At 65.7% G+C, this 14,286-nt stretch overlaps 2 protein-coding genes across 26 annotated transcripts in view; one reads left to right on the top strand and one right to left on the bottom strand.

Annotated features, from left to right (window-relative positions):
* The window catches only part of TSC2 (TSC complex subunit 2), a 41,821-nt gene extending 31,257 nt beyond the window's left edge, over positions 1 to 10,564 (top strand). For 4 of the 19 annotated variants that reach the window (XM_054454771.2, XM_054454775.2, XM_063654894.1 and 1 more), the window contains 16 exons: positions 867 to 1,031; positions 1,111 to 1,263; positions 1,404 to 1,516; positions 2,015 to 2,227; positions 3,440 to 3,643; positions 4,271 to 4,339; positions 5,544 to 5,665; positions 6,077 to 6,564; positions 6,803 to 6,878; positions 7,083 to 7,175; positions 8,051 to 8,237; positions 8,593 to 8,732; positions 9,717 to 9,795; positions 9,902 to 9,993; positions 10,080 to 10,178; positions 10,298 to 10,564. In XM_054454771.2, coding sequence (XP_054310746.2) covers positions 867 to 1,031; positions 1,111 to 1,263; positions 1,404 to 1,516; positions 2,015 to 2,227; positions 3,440 to 3,643; positions 4,271 to 4,339; positions 5,544 to 5,665; positions 6,077 to 6,564; positions 6,803 to 6,878; positions 7,083 to 7,175; positions 8,051 to 8,237; positions 8,593 to 8,732; positions 9,717 to 9,795; positions 9,902 to 9,993; positions 10,080 to 10,178; positions 10,298 to 10,462 — 2,458 coding nt within the window. In that variant the 3' untranslated portion in view covers positions 10,463 to 10,564. The remainder of the gene's footprint in view (positions 1 to 866; positions 1,032 to 1,110; positions 1,264 to 1,403; positions 1,517 to 2,014; positions 2,228 to 3,439; positions 3,644 to 4,270; positions 4,340 to 5,543; positions 5,666 to 6,076; positions 6,565 to 6,802; positions 6,879 to 7,082; positions 7,176 to 8,050; positions 8,238 to 8,592; positions 8,733 to 9,716; positions 9,796 to 9,901; positions 9,994 to 10,079; positions 10,179 to 10,297) is intronic. The other 15 variants (XM_054454772.2, XM_054454776.2, XM_063654896.1 and 12 more) reach the window with 7 other exon arrangements.
* The window catches only part of PKD1 (polycystin 1, transient receptor potential channel interacting), a 50,954-nt gene continuing 47,223 nt past the window's right edge, over positions 10,556 to 14,286 (bottom strand). For 4 of the 7 annotated variants that reach the window (XM_063654890.1, XM_063654891.1, XM_063654892.1 and 1 more), the window contains 6 exons: positions 14,072 to 14,213; positions 13,806 to 13,931; positions 13,448 to 13,622; positions 12,732 to 13,022; positions 12,522 to 12,656; positions 10,556 to 12,437 (listed from right to left, as the gene is read on the bottom strand). In XM_063654890.1, coding sequence (XP_063510960.1) covers positions 11,574 to 12,437; positions 12,522 to 12,656; positions 12,732 to 13,022; positions 13,448 to 13,622; positions 13,806 to 13,931; positions 14,072 to 14,213 — 1,733 coding nt within the window. In that variant the 3' untranslated portion in view covers positions 10,556 to 11,573. Of the gene's footprint in view, positions 12,438 to 12,521; positions 12,657 to 12,731; positions 13,115 to 13,211; positions 13,623 to 13,805; positions 13,932 to 14,071; positions 14,214 to 14,286 lie in introns of those variants that run through there. The other 3 variants (XM_054454766.2, XM_054454765.2, XR_010124385.1) reach the window with 2 other exon arrangements.

Here is a 14,286-nt window from a genome sequence, read left to right on the forward strand (position 1 = left end):
CCTGGGAGGGTCTGGGTGGGGGCCAGGATCCTCCAGAGCATAGGCCCGGGCCCCAGGCCACGGCCTTAGTCCTCCCCGCAGTGTCTGGGTGCAAGTGTGGGCTCTCGGGCTCTCGGCTGTCACCTGCCTGTGGGTCATCGCTGCTGGCACTGGCAGAGGGGATACCTGTCTCCTCCTGGAAGCCCCTTGCAGGCCAAGGGGTCCCACGGCCCTGAGTCCATCCACCTCCTCACCTCAGGCCGGCCTCTGCTGGGTGGGACTTGGCCAGGGGTTGGGGTGGTAGGGGTGCTTGGTGAGGCTTAAAGCCATTTTCTAGCACATTCTGTATCATGAGCACAATATTGCCTAGGGGCTGTGAAATTTGTATCAGAATGAACCCCATATAAGCCTCTTCCCTGTCACTGGGTGTGGAGCTCAGGCAGCCGCTCGCCTGCCTGAGGGTGAGGGTGAAAGGCCACGCGGGGATCCCAGACCTCTGTGTGCTTGCCGGAGGAAGCCTGCGGGCAGAATGCAATCTGGGCCTGTCTGTGTGGCCTCCGCCTCTCTGCATGACTACACCGTTTCGCCACGAGGCCGTAACCTAGTGCTCCCGTGGGCTTCGGTGAGGGGGATGTCGGTCTCTCTAGCCTCCTGAGTCTGCTCCCACCAATAGGCCTGGTCTTCCCCACCCAGCGTCTCCCCGTTCTCTGGGACGATGTGGTCCACGTGATTCTCAAGCTGAGGCTCGCTGGGCCGCCCACGCCCTGTTGGGGTCTTTCCAAGCGAGGTCCTCGGCCGTGCATGCATTGAGCTTTGGCCCCTTGGTGATAGGTGGCTCGGCCCGCCCTGCCTGGCACCCTGACCCTGGTCACGGCCTCTCCCTCCAGCAGGATACAGACGTCCCTCACCAGTGCCAGCTTGGGGTCTGCAGACGAGAACTCCGTGGCCCAGGCTGACGATAGCCTGAAAAACCTCCACCTGGAGCTCACGGAAACCTGTCTGGACATGATGGCTCGATACGTCTTCTCCAACTTCACGGCTGTCCCGAAGAGGTCCAGGCGGCACTCCAGGGCTGGGCGGGCCTGCGGGAGCCCCACGGGCGAGCTGGGTTTCACGTTCCCTGTCTTCTAGGTCTCCTGTGGGCGAGTTCCTCCTGGCGGGTGGCAGGACCAAAACCTGGCTGGTTGGGAACAAGCTTGTCACTGTGACGACAAGCGTGGGAACCGGGACCCGGTCGTTACTAGGCCTGGACTCGGGGGAGTTGCAGTCCGGCCCAGAGTCGAGGTGACTGCACCTTCCTTCCCTCCGCACCTGCCGGCCTCGACATCGGCTGTCCCGAGCCCACGCCCACGCCCACGCCCACGTGGCACCCTCGTGCCAGCCTGGGGACTGAGTCCACCCTGTGCGTGGGATTCTCTTCTCAGCTCCAGCCCCGGCGTGCATGTGAGACAGACAAAGGAGGCGCCGGCCAAGCTGGAGTCCCAGGCTGGGCAGCAGGTGTCCCGTGGGGCCCGGGACCGGGTCCGTTCCATGTCGGGTGAGCCTTGGCCCCAGCCATCTCCACACAGGCACCAGGGCTCCCTCAGTTGCTGCTGCTGGTCCCAGTGTTCAGGAAGGCCCTGAGCCCAGGGGCCGGGGTGGCTGGCTTCAGGCCCGGCCCACGTCCTGACTCTGGGGTGAGGCTTGCACAGCTCACCCCACAGCCATGGAGTGGTGGAGTGTGGCCCTCTTGCTGCGGAGGGGCCTGTTCTGGGAGCTGGTGTTGCCTGCGGGTTTTCAGCTCGGCTCAGTCCTGGAGCCCCTCTCTGCTCCAGCGAGCCGTGGTCTGACTGCAGGACAGGTTCTGGGTCCCTCCCTGTGGCCCTGGGTCCACTGAGGCCAGCGCTGTGGTGAGCTGTGCCCCGAGGGCAGAGCTGCCACCCTCTTTGGCTCCCTGTGGCACTAGCCTGCCAGGCCTGGGGGGAGCATTCAGCTTTAGGCTGGTGGTTTTGCATCAGGTAAGTGGTGGTCACCAGTCCTCTGCCCTCCTCTTCAGGGGGCCATGGTCTTCGAGTTGGCGCCCTGGACATGCCGGCCTCCCAGTTCCTGGGCAGTGCCACTTCTCCAGGACCACGGACTGCACCAGCCGCGAAGCCTGAGAAGGCGTCAGCTGGCACCCGGGTTCCTGTGCAGGAGAAGACGAACTTGGCGGCCTACGTACCCCTGCTGACCCAGGGCTGGGCGGAGATCCTGGTCCGGAGGCCCACAGGTACTGGGCGGGGCTGGCCTGAGCCCCATCCCTCTGCCAGTCACCCACAGAGCTGTGGCCACTCAGGGGCGATTGCAGATTTGGCCCTCTTGGGGTATTTGGGGGTCCTTTTTTTTTTTTGAGACAGTCTTGCTCTGTCGCCCAGGCTGGAGTGCAGTGGCCTGATCTCGGCTCACTTCAAGCTCCACTTCCCGGGTTCACACCATTCTCCTGCCTCAGCCTCCGGAGTAGCTGTGACCACAGGCACCCGCCACCATGCCCGGCCAATTTTTTTGTATTTCTAGTAGAGACGGGGTTTCACCGTGTTAGCCAGGATGGTCTCAATCTCCTGACCTTGTGATCTGCTTGCCTCGGCCTCCCAAAGTGCTGGGATTACAGGCGTGAGCCACCGCACCCGGCCATTTGGGGGTAACTTTTAAGTCTCCAGAGGTGAGCTGTGAGGGGCGATCCAGGTGGCCGAGGTGGGGCAGGGGCCTGTGGCGAACCAAGTGGCTTCCACGGCAGAGAGTTGCCCTCCCCGCCTGGAGGCTGGAAGTCTGAGATCAAGGTGCTCCTCAGCAGGAGGTGCTCCTCAGAGGCCTCAATCCTTGGCATGCAGACGGTTTTTTCCCTGTGTCCTCACAGGGTCTTTCCTGGATGTCTGCATGTTAATCTCCTCTTAGGAGGAAACCAGTCGTGGCTTAGGGTCCACTCTGGTGCCTTGCTAGCCTTAATTACCTTTCTGAAACCCAGTTTCCAGAGACAGTCCTGTTCTGAGTTCCTGGGATTGGGACTAAAGCACACCAACATGGGGGCACAGCTCAGCCTGTTCCCAGGGGCAGAGGGAGCCTCCGCAGAGGCCCAGAGCCCAGGGACAGAGGGAGGCCTTTGCAGAGGCCCAGAGCCCAGGGGCGCCTGGGTGTGCTGTGGCTGAGGGGTGCGAGGAGTAGGGGTTCTAGCCCTCGTGGAGGCCTTGGGTCCGGACTGTGAGGCTGTGGGCTGGAGCCTGCTGCTCTGAGGTGCTTGGCCGAGCCCGGCCTCGGGGCAGGGGCTGATGGGGGCAGCAGGGTGGGTGGCCGCCAGAGTAGCGCTGGCTCTGACATCGTGGTCCTGAGGATGGTGGGAGGGAGCATCAGGGCAAAGCCAGGGCCCAGGCCAGGAGGCCTCCCGGGGGGCCAGGGATGGGTAAGGGGAGGCGCTGGCCTCAGGCCAAAGGTGCTGCCGCCTCCGCAGGGAACACCAGCTGGCTGATGAGCCTGGAGAACCCGCTCAGCCCTTTCTCTTCGGACATCAACAACATGCCCCTGCAGGAGCTGTCCAACGCCCTCATGGCGGCTGAGCGCTTCAAGGAGCACCGGGACACAGCCCTGTACAAGTCATTGTCGGTGCCGGCGGCCAGCACGGCCAGACCCCCTCCTCTGCCTCGCTCCAACACAGGTGAGTGGCATGGCGGGCCTTGGCATGGGCTCTGCTCCCACTGGCCTGGTGCTCCTGGTGACGGCAATGTGGCTCCTCTCTGCTGAGGGCGCCCACACAGCTGGGAGTGGTCCCTGGCCTGCCTCAGCACCATTGTCCTCCGGTGTTTGGGAGGAGGCTGACCCGTGGGAGGTGTCTGCCCTGCTCAGGAAGCTGGGGCTGGCAGCGTCAGAAGCAGTAGGGTCCCTGTGGAGCCTCTGCCTAGCACCCTCCGTGGGGAGTCCAGCACTGCGGGCTCCAGGAGGCTCTGCGGCAGTCTCCCTCCCTGCCTGGGACCGGGTTTGGACACCTGAGCCCGCACTTTCGGCCCCCACCCCACTCGGCACTGTGCTTCTCGCCAGATCCTCTGGCTCTTCCCTGTGGCTGCAGATGGCATTTAGCGGCCTAGGACGTCTATTCATGGGAGGAGGGAGGCACCGCCCTCCTCAGGTCCGCCCTAGCAGCTTCTAGCGCTGGGCCCCGTGCGCGCCCCTGCCGGCCGCTGGCCCTCCCCTCTCTCCTCTGCAGGCACGGGGCCTGTGCTCTCTGCTCGACCTGTGTGTAGCCCCTCCTCCTGCTGACGTGGCCGCACACGGGCTTCCCTTGCAGTGGCCTCTTTCTCCTCCTTGTACCAGTCCAGCTGCCAAGGACAGCTGCACAGGAGCGTTTCCTGGGCAGGTATTGGCGCGCCTCTCAAAGGGAAGCGGTTCGCTGCAGAGCGCCACTCTGCCTCATAGATGCTGTGCTCATCGCCTCATCCGCCCACCCCGTGGTCCGTCTGCCTCCATTGCCCTGGGGAGCAGGTCCCGACTCGCATGAGGACGTCTGTGCAGAATGCCTTGGCTTGGCCAGCGGGATCCCCTTGACTTGGTCCCTTTGTGGCTGAGCCCTGTTCCCGCGCTGTGCAAGCACTCCCGGCCCAGCTTCAGGCCTGAGGGGTGGGGGTGGCCTAAGTCTCCATGGTGACATCAGCTGAGCTGCAGACTCTGATGGGTGGCAGCTGTTTAGGGGGAAGCCCGCCCCTGGGCCTCCGCCGAGTGGGCCTTGCCCTGGCGTTTGGTGGCTCCTCTGGCCTCTGGCACCCACAGATGGGGCTGCCTCACGTCCCAGGTTGACCAGGGGCCCTGCAGACCGACCTCTGCCTGTTGCCCCAAGCCCTGGTGGGGAGTGCTGTGACCTGCATGGTGCTCCCCCGCCAGGTCTCCACGTGCAGACAGGAGCTGGTTTGGAAGGGCTGCGTGGGACGGGCCCTGGGGCGGATGACTGCGCGTGTGCAGGGCTGTGTGGGCGCCCGGGGGCTGTGATGGTCCCCTCTGTTGCTGCTTCTACTTCCTTTCCCCTGCCCTGACACTGGCACAGGAAATGCTGCTTTGGGGCCTCCCACCCTCTCTCCTTAGCGTCCCCAGCTGTGGGTCTGGCTTGGAGTTGGAGGATGAGCCTCTGCTCTTGGGAGCAGGCTCCCAAGTCTGTTTGCAAACAGGGACTTCCCTCACGTCACGGAGTCTCCGCCGCTCTCCTCGGTTACAGAGGGCTGGTTTCAGGCTCTCGCTCTTTTAGAGCTGAGGCCCGTCGGGCGGAGAGTGTCTTGCCCCTGCCTACCTGGAGGCACAGGGGTGGCTGCTGGTGGACACTAGAGTGGGCAGAGCCGATTGCCTGCCCAACCCCTGGGAGCTCATGCAGGAGAGGCCTGTGTCGGGGTCACGCCCAGGCCCTCCCAGCGTCCTCCCTGCCCGCTCGGTGGATGGCGGCAGTAAGCAGAGCCCTGGGGGGGCTCGCAGGGCTGCTGTCCCTCTGGTCAGGAGAAGGCTGGTTCTCGGAGGCCACGTCAGCACCAGGGCCTGGCCCAGCCCCACATCCAGCAACCCCGTCTGTGTCCTCCCAGACTCCGCTGCGGTCGTGGAGGAGGGAAGTCCTGGCGAGGTTCCTGTGCCAGTGGAGCCCCCAGGCTTGGAGGACTTTGAGGCAGCGCTAGGCATGGACAGGCGCACGGATGCCTACAGCAGGGTGAGTGTGGCTCAGAGCTTGGACCCTCCTGAGCTTGGGGGGTTCCTTAGGGGAGGCAGGGCTCTGCGTGGGTGTGCCTGCACCCTGGGAACTGGCTCTGAACTTGAGTGGGATGTTCTTCCACATCCCTCGTGCACAGACGATCTGCACTTCTCCAGCCATCCACCTGGGCCGGCCCCGGCTGCTGGACAGCCTGTGGTCTCAGGGGATGCTGATACCTCTGCTCACGCAGTGTGGGGCACAGCTGGTGGCAGTGGTGCTGCGTCACGGGTGGGGGCCGTAGCCTGGTGCTCGGGCTGGTCTGTGGCCCTGGGACGGAGGACAGATAGGGCCTCACCACCTCCAGGTCAACCCCAGGTGAGCTCGAGGGTGCCTGCTGACGGGGGTTCTCTTTGGGATGGTCCTTTCTAGTCGTCCTCAGTCTCCAGCCAGGAGGAGAAGTCGCTCCACGCGGAGGAGCTGGTTGCCAGGGGCATCCCCATCGAGCGAGCCGTCTCCTCGGAGGGTGGCCGGCCCTCTGTGGACCTCTCCTTCCAGCCCTCGCAGCCCCTGAGCAAGTCCAGCTCCTCTCCCGAGCTGCAGACCCTGCAGGACATCCTCGGGGACCCTGGGGACAAGGCCGACGTGGGCCGGCTGAGCCCTGAGGTTAAGGCCCGGTCACAGTCAGGGACCCTGGACGGGGAAAGTGCTGCCTGGTCAGCCTCGGGCGAAGACAGTCGGGGCCAGCCGGAGGGTCCCTTGCCTTCCAGCTCCCCCCGCTCGCCCAGTGGCCTCCGGCCCCGAGGTTACACCATCTCCGACTCGGCCCCATCACGGAGGGGCAAGAGGGTAGAGAGGGATGCCTTTAAGAGCAGAGCCACAGCCTCCAATGCAGAGAAAGTGCCGGGCATCAACCCCAGGTGGGCCTCTTGCTTCCGGGTGGGGCTCCTGACACCTGTCCTGCGAGAACCTGGTGCCTCAGTTGCCCCACGCCGAGCAGGCTGGGGTAGGGTCCTCGTGGCCTGTGCCCTAGGGCTGGCTGGAGCCCCTGGGAGGGCGGTGGAGTGGGAGATGGCCAGGCTCTGTGTTCCTCCCTGTGGGCTGTGGCTGCTCTGGCCAGGCCCTCACCTGGGTGCCCACCGTCCCCTCTCTGGGCAGTTTCGTGTTCCTGCAGCTCTACCATTCCCCCTTCTTTGGCGACGAGTCAAACAAGCCAATCCTGCTGCCCAATGAGGTAGGCGTGGCCTCCCTCTCCTGCAGTCTGCTGGAGCTGTGTGGCTAGGGTGAATGGTGGGGGGACCAGCTCTGCTTCTCAGAGCTCAGGCTTGCAGAGGGCTCTGGCCTCGGCTCCCTGTGGCAGCCTGCCGTGACCGGCCTGGGTGGGGCGGCCTCCCGTGGACAGGCGTCTGGGGCTCAGGCAGGACTCTGTGTGCTACAGTCACAGTCCTTTGAGCGGTCGGTGCAGCTCCTCGACCAGATCCCATCATACGACACCCACAAGATCGCCGTCCTGTATGTTGGAGAAGGCCAGGTGAGGCTGCGGGGCCAGCCTAGGTGCCTGGACAGGGCCAGCTGGGCCTCAGCCTGCAGAGGGTTGGGAGTCCGGGCTCCCCCACGCCCCACAGAGCTCAACACTGCTGGGTCCCCTAGAGCATGAAGTGCTCATTGAGCTCCATGCCAGGTGCTGCTCTGAGTGCTGGGGACCCCGGCGCGAGTGAGGTCAGCATGGGAGCACCCGGCACACCAAGGAGTGGGAAGGACTGGGCAGGTGGCACCGGTCACAGGGCTGGGGAGGGTGCTGTTGGTCAGTGAGCCGACAGCTGAGTGGTGAGGGAGCGGGCAGGGGGAGCCTGCATAAGAGGTGGGGGCATCCCACACACCAGCAGCAGGTGCAGAGGCCAGGGGCACCCTGCCCAGCTTGAGCACTGGTGCTGGGCGAGCACGGGAGCCGACAGGGTAGGCAGCCTCAGCGCCCTAGAGGCTGCACCTTCATCCCAAGGGCAAGGGCAGGGCCTGGGCTGCTTCTGAGCAGAGGGCAAATGGCCTGACTCAGCCCAGTCTCAGTGAGTCCCTCCTGCTGTGTGGCTCGTGGAGGTGGGTGGTGATGGTTTCTGTGGGAGTGGGGTAGGCCCCTGGGGGCAGGCTGCTGAGGGGCCAGGGCCCTGGGTGTGCTTTGAGTGTGGAGCTCCCCGATTTTGCTCGCCAGGCACACACGGGGCTGAGAGAAGAGAGGGAGTCAAGGATGACACCCGGTGTCTGGTCTGGGTGGCTGCTGGAATGGATGGTCCTGTCTGCCTCAGGGATCAGAGTGGGGCTCCCGGCAGAGCCTGCTGGGCACCCCCACCCTCTGTGGGGCGGGGCCTGGCCCGAGAGTGATGCCACCCTGCCTCTGCCCTCTCCCCACAGAGCAACAGCGAGCTCGCCATCCTGTCCAACGAGCATGGCTCCTACAGGTACACGGAGTTCCTGACGGGCCTGGGCCGGCTCATCGAGCTGAAAGACTGCCAGCCCGACAAGGTGTACCTGGGAGGCCTGGACGTGTGTGGTGAGGATGGCCAGTTCACCTACTGCTGGCACGATGACATCATGCAAGGTACGGCCTGGCCCCCACCCGCTCCTGCTGCCCCAGGCCTCAGGGCACGGCTCCCATCCAGTCCTGCTACCCCACGCCCTGGGGCATGGCCCCCGGCACCCCCACCTGCTCCAGCTCCCCACGCCTCAGGTTCCGAGCTTAACAGAGCATGGGCATGGAGGCAGTGATGGGGCTGGTGGCTTTGTGTCCCAAAGCCCTGCCCCTGGGGAGAGCCGAGGGCCACTGGCCAGGCACCAGAGGATGTGGCCCCCGCAGGCCCCCAGAGCCTCTGGAGTAATCAGGAGGTGCCCCAGTGCAAGGCGCAGAGGGCCTCAGCACTGGCCCCACAAACCCATCCGGCCCTGCTCACCCTCAGCCGTCTTCCACATCGCGACCCTGATGCCCACCAAGGACGTGGACAGGCACCGCTGCGACAAGAAGCGCCACCTGGGCAATGACTTTGTGTCCATTGTCTACAATGACTCCGGCGAGGACTTTAAGCTCGGCACCATCAAGGTGAGTGAGGGGCTGTCAGTGAGGCTGGGCCCCAGGCAGGTGCCCACTGCTGTGTCCTGGGTTGGTGGTGGGTCCTCCTCCCTGAGCTTCGGTCACGAGGAGCATGAGGAGAGGCCGCAGTGCTCAGGGCCCCATGGGCACGAGCTTCAACACCTGAGCCTGAGTTTCGTCATCTGAGCCATGGATCCTGTGGCCCCTGCTGCTGAGTTTTTGTCAGGAGTAACTGGCAAGTACAGACTGGGTGTGCAGGCTGGGCACAGTGTAGTTGGTGCTTCCTGTCTGTCCGGCGCAGCCCTTGGGCCCCCACAATCTCCCCAGTGGCAGCTGTCAGGCTGCTCGCTTGGTTATCGCCACGCACCACTAGGCAGCAACCAGCGTCACCCTCTTCCTGGAGGTGGGCTGGGTCGGCCAGTGTCACAGAGCACGGTCCGGGTGAGCCCCAGCATGGCGGGGAGAGCTGGCATGGCCCAGGCAGGGCAGGTGGGCTGGAGGCCTCACTCCAAGGGCCCCAGGATGCTGAGGCAGCCACTGAACCAAAACCCTGGGGCTGCTAGTCAGAGCCCAGGAGGGGCAGGAGCATAGGGGAAGTGGGCTCTGCCAGATGCCAAGACGACCAGTTGGGGGGCACTTGGGAGGCTGAGGAGGGTGTGGTGGTGCCGAGATGGGGTGCACGGCACACTTCATGGCTGGGCAGATTCGGACGTGGCTGCAGACACCCTGGGGGCCCCAGTGAGTGGAGGTGCCCTAGCAATTAGAGGTGCCCCGGGTGTGGCTGCAGCATATGTGGGTGCTGGGCCCAGATGTGGAGGGGGCTTGGCTTGGGGGAGGCCAGACAAACACAGCCCCGCTGCCGGAGGGCAAGTCCAGGGGCAGATGCTGCCCGTGGAGCCGACAGGCGTCTAGCAGTGCAACCAGGCGGTGGCCGAGAGCAGCCTTCAGCACATGCTGTGTGTGGGGATGACCCCCCTTCTCTTGTCCGGGCAGGGCCAGTTCAACTTTGTCCACGTGATCGTCACCCCGCTGGACTATGAGTGCAACCTGGTGTCCCTGCAGTGCAGGAAAGGTAGGGCCGGGTGGGGCCCTGCAGTGCAGGAAAGGTAGGGCCGGGTGGGACCCGGCAGTGTGGCGCCAAGGGCCCTGGGCCTGGCGTGACCACCAAGTCTCCCCAGACATGGAGGGCCTTGTGGACACCAGCGTGGCCAAGATCGTGTCTGACCGCAACCTGCCCTTCGTGGCCCGCCAGATGGCCCTGCACGCAAATGTGAGTGGGGGTGGGTCCAGGCGTGAGCTGGTGGGACAGGCCCAGGTGCCACCTGATAGTGAGCTCACCCCTGCCTATGTCCCCAGATGGCCTCACAGGTGCACCATAGCCGCTCCAACCCCACCGACATCTACCCCTCCAAGTGGATTGCCCGGCTCCGCCACATCAAGAGGCTCCGCCAGCGGGTAGGAAGATGGGGCTCCCTCAGCGGGGTGTGCTGGCTGCCCAGGCTGTGGGGCGGGTGAGTGGACAGAGTGGTTGCCACACCTCCCAGACTTGCTGCCCAAGCCGCCTCTGCCTTCAGATCTGTGAGGAAGCCGCCTACTCCAACCCCAGCCTGCCTCTGGTGCACCCCCCGTCCCATACCAAAGCCCCTGCACAGACTCCAGCCGAGCCCACACCTGGCTACGAGATGGGCCAGCGGAAGCGCCTCGTCTCCTCCGTGGAGGACTTCACCGAGTTCGTGTGAGGCCGGGGCTCCCCCTGCTGCGCTGGCCTTGGACAGTATTGCATGTCAGTGAAATAAAGTCCTGGCCCCAGTGCACAGACACAGAGGCACAGATTGCAGTCAGACAGCTCTTTTATTGACTTTGTCTGCTTGGTGCGGGGGTTGGGGGGGGGAGTTGTTGAGGCTCTAGCAGCGGCCATGCCCACAGAAGTGGTACACAGAAGCAGGCGCAGCCAGCTCCGAGGGCCTTGAGGCTGCCTGGGCCACACAGCACACACTCACACACACACACACACACACACACACGCTCACCTTCCTCCATCCTGGGAGCCAGCCCCCAGGAGGACTTTTCCTCTAACTACCCTGGAGTCCTCTGACATGCCTAGTCCTGCTCCTCGCCCAGACCTGATGCCAGCAGGCCTGGGCGCTGCTTTCTTGCTTCCTGGCCTGGGGCAAGGGAGGATGACAAGGCCTCTGGGGTGATGAGAGTGCCTGGCAGACAGCTGTGCCCCCAGCACCGGCCCAAGGCCATGCTCGCATCCAAGCAGCAGCCGGGCTGCCGTAACCCCGCCACACCTACCAAGCGCAGCGGGTGTTTGGGGAGGCCAGCTCTGGGCGCAGGCCCCTCAGCCCTGGTGAAAATAGTGACATACAAAAATATATACATTTTAACACCATATAAATTACTGACACAAGACACACAGTGAGATGGTGCGGGGAGTACGGTAGGAACGGGAGAGGTAATAACTTAGGGGCAGGGTGGCGGCGGTGCAGGCTAACCCTCCCTGAAGCCAGCAGCCTTAGCAATGGGGGACATCTGCCCAGGGGGTGGGGCCGGGCACAGCCCGCTGTACCTGAGGACTCGGGGAAATAAATTAGCATCTCAGAGGCTGGAAACCGTCCAATACTGCTGTGTCCTCCCCAAGGGAGCCGGGGAGGGGACCCTGGGTCCTGGTTGGCCACACAGCCTCTTTAAAGTGCTGAAGCCCACAGACAGACAGACGCCCCTGCCTGCTCTCTGGGGAACCTGCGTGCAGCCATTCTGCCGGGCCCGAGGCCTTGACAGTGGCAGAAGGTAATACTGAGCGGTGTCCACTCTGACTCCACAGCCCACCCCCACCAGGGAGGGGGCCTAAGTGCTGCTGGGGTGGACCTTGTTCTTGGCCCGCAGGGGTGTCCTGCTGGGGCCAGTGGCCAGGTCCACACCCCGACTGGCCCGGGCAAGGCGGCTGGGCAGTGATTGCCGCAGGCCCGGGGATGGGCCACGGGAAGGTCCGGCAGGGACCCGGCTGCTCCTGCGGCCTTGCAGACTGTGCAGCTGCTGCTCCAGCTGGTAGACGTCCTCTGTGGCCTGGTTGAGTCGGTCAAACTGGGTGAGCAGGGCCTCGAACACGGCTTGGAGGCGGGAGGGCTCGGGCTCACTCCTTGTCCCCAGCCGGCCCAGGCTCACGCTCAGCCCATCCAGCTGGCTGGAGGAGGTGGAGGGGTGCGAGGCATCAGAGCCAGCGCTGGGTGGGGGCACATCCGGGGATACCTTGGAGCCCCTGGAGGAGCGAGAGGGCAGCGGCTCCATCCCTTCAAATCGGACTTTGTGGCGGAACTGGGGGCGGCACAGGGGCTCAGTCAGTCCGGCTGCACCCTGGGCAGAGCCCAGGGCGTGTCCCTCTCCCCCCCACTGGGCCGTACCCACCTCCTTGACCTTGCTGAGGCCCATCCAGAGGCGCAACCTGCGCAGGAACAACTCCACCATCTCGTAGTCCTGGGGCTCCCAGGCCGGCCGGTACAGCTCTCCACGCAAGGCGTGGTAGCGCCAGCGGAGAATAACAGCCCCCAGCCGTAGGGCGCCCCACAGTCGCAGCGCCCAGAGTCCCACACACAGCAGGGGTGACAGGTGCCAGGACTCGGCAGGACACAGGGTACAGAACCCGGTCCCAGGGCAAAGCACCAACAGGGCCTGGGCCACGCTCCAGAGGGAGTCCACACAGGAGGACACGAGCTGTGGGGAAGGCGACACCAGTGAAGGCGTGCAGCTGGAGCTGAGCGGAGCTAAGACGCCCTCCCCGGCCGCGCAGTCACCTACCAGGACGGCCAGCTGGGCGTAGGCTACCCCGAGCACCACCAGACCCAAGGTGACCCCCAGGAGCTCTGGCAGAGCTCGGCATAATGTCTTGCCAAAGACGGACCACTGGCGCACGAAGCGTAGCTGCTGAGCAGCCTGTGGACGAGAAGTCTGTCTGCTTGCAGCCCTGGGGTCTGCGCACAGCCCCGCGCCCACAGGCCCAGCCCTCACCTTGACCAAAAGCAAGAAGAGCAGCGAGGCCGCCAGGCCACGGGCTGCGGAGTTCAGCTGCGCCACCTGGTCGAAGCTAGTGAAGCGGCGCGGGCGGCCGCGCACGAAGCGGGTCCACTGGCGGTCGGCGGCACCCAGCTGGGCGAGGCGTACCAGTGCCGTGGCCGCCGTCAGCGCCACCAGCAGCCACCGCGCCCAGGCTCCGGGCCGCAGCACGCGCCAGCGCCCTTCCCTGTGCCAAGTACGGGCCTCGGCCACGGCGAAGTGCAGCGCGAACAGCAACAGGCACACCTGTGGGGGGCGGGGTCAGGAGGGCGGGCGGGGAGCTGCGAAGGCGGGGCCTGCAGGGGGTGGGACGCTGCGAGGGCGGGGCCCTGCGAGGGGTGGGACGCCGTGAGGGGCGGGGCCCTGCGAGGGGTGGGACGCTGCGAGGGCGGGGCCTGCAGGGGGTGGGACGCTGAGGGCGGAGCCCTGAGAGAGGTGGGACGCTGCGAGGGCGGGGCCCTGCGAGGGGTGGGACGCCGTGAGGGGCGGGGCCCTGCGAGGGGTGGGACGCCGTGAGGGGCGGGGCCCTGCGAGAGGTGGGACGCCGTGAGGGGCGGGGCCCTGCGAGGGGCGGGGCCCTGCGAGGGGCGGGACGCTGCGAGGGGCGGGGCCCTGCGAAGGGCGGGACGCTGCCGGTGGGAGGAGCGGGGCCTGGCCGGGGGCGGGCGTACCGAGGTGAGCAGAGGCAGCGAGAGGCCCGCGCTGAGGCGGCGCAGCGCAAAGGGGCGGACGCTGAGGGCGGCCAGGGCGCGGCCGGCCGCGGGGAACTCTAGGCGCAGCGTGACGGCGGCGTGCAGCCCCACGGCCGGGCTGTAGCGCGTGAGCTCCACGAACACAGCACGGCTCCTGCGCAGAGGGTGCGGGTCAGTAGGAGCGGGTGGCAGGGCGGGAGCTGCGGGGACCGCGCAGTGCAGGCGTGGCTGAGGGGCTGTGGAGGCCGCCTAGGCCAGCGAGGGCCGGAGGAGTGAGGGTGGGCTCTCGGCTGGTGATTGCAGCCACCCCGGAGAGGACAGGGGAGGGATCTCCCACCTGTTGTCCAGCCAGTTGTGCAGCTGCAGGAAGCGCAGCCGGTCGCGGCTCTCCTCCAGGCTCAGGCCCAGCTCCTGCACGTAGCCCCCGCTGTCATACACGGCACAGGAGCCCCAGGACCATGCCCTGCCGGAGGGGGGTGGCGTTGGTGCCGCACCCCAGCCCTTCCGGCACCCCGGAGCCAGGCTGGTCAGGAGGCCGGGACACTCCTGGAGAACTACTCCCTTGTCCTTGGCACAGACGCCTGGGGCCCTCGCTCTGCTCACCCCAGCAGATCCGGCGCAGAATAGGCCCATGTCCCCGAGCCATTGTGAGGACTCTCCCAGCCAACGTCGTAATCGCTGGTGCTGAAGCCTCCCGCGGCGGAGCACGTATGGACCCTGGGGCCGGGAGGGTCTGGGCAGAGTGCTGAAACACACAGAGCCCCAGGCCGGGGCCAGGGCGTCATCAAAACCCAACAGGGGTGGTTCCTGCTGGCCAG

This window comes from Pongo pygmaeus, chromosome 18, assembly GCF_028885625.2.
Source record: "Pongo pygmaeus isolate AG05252 chromosome 18, NHGRI_mPonPyg2-v2.0_pri, whole genome shotgun sequence".
Classification (NCBI taxonomy): domain Eukaryota; kingdom Metazoa; phylum Chordata; class Mammalia; order Primates; family Hominidae; genus Pongo; species Pongo pygmaeus.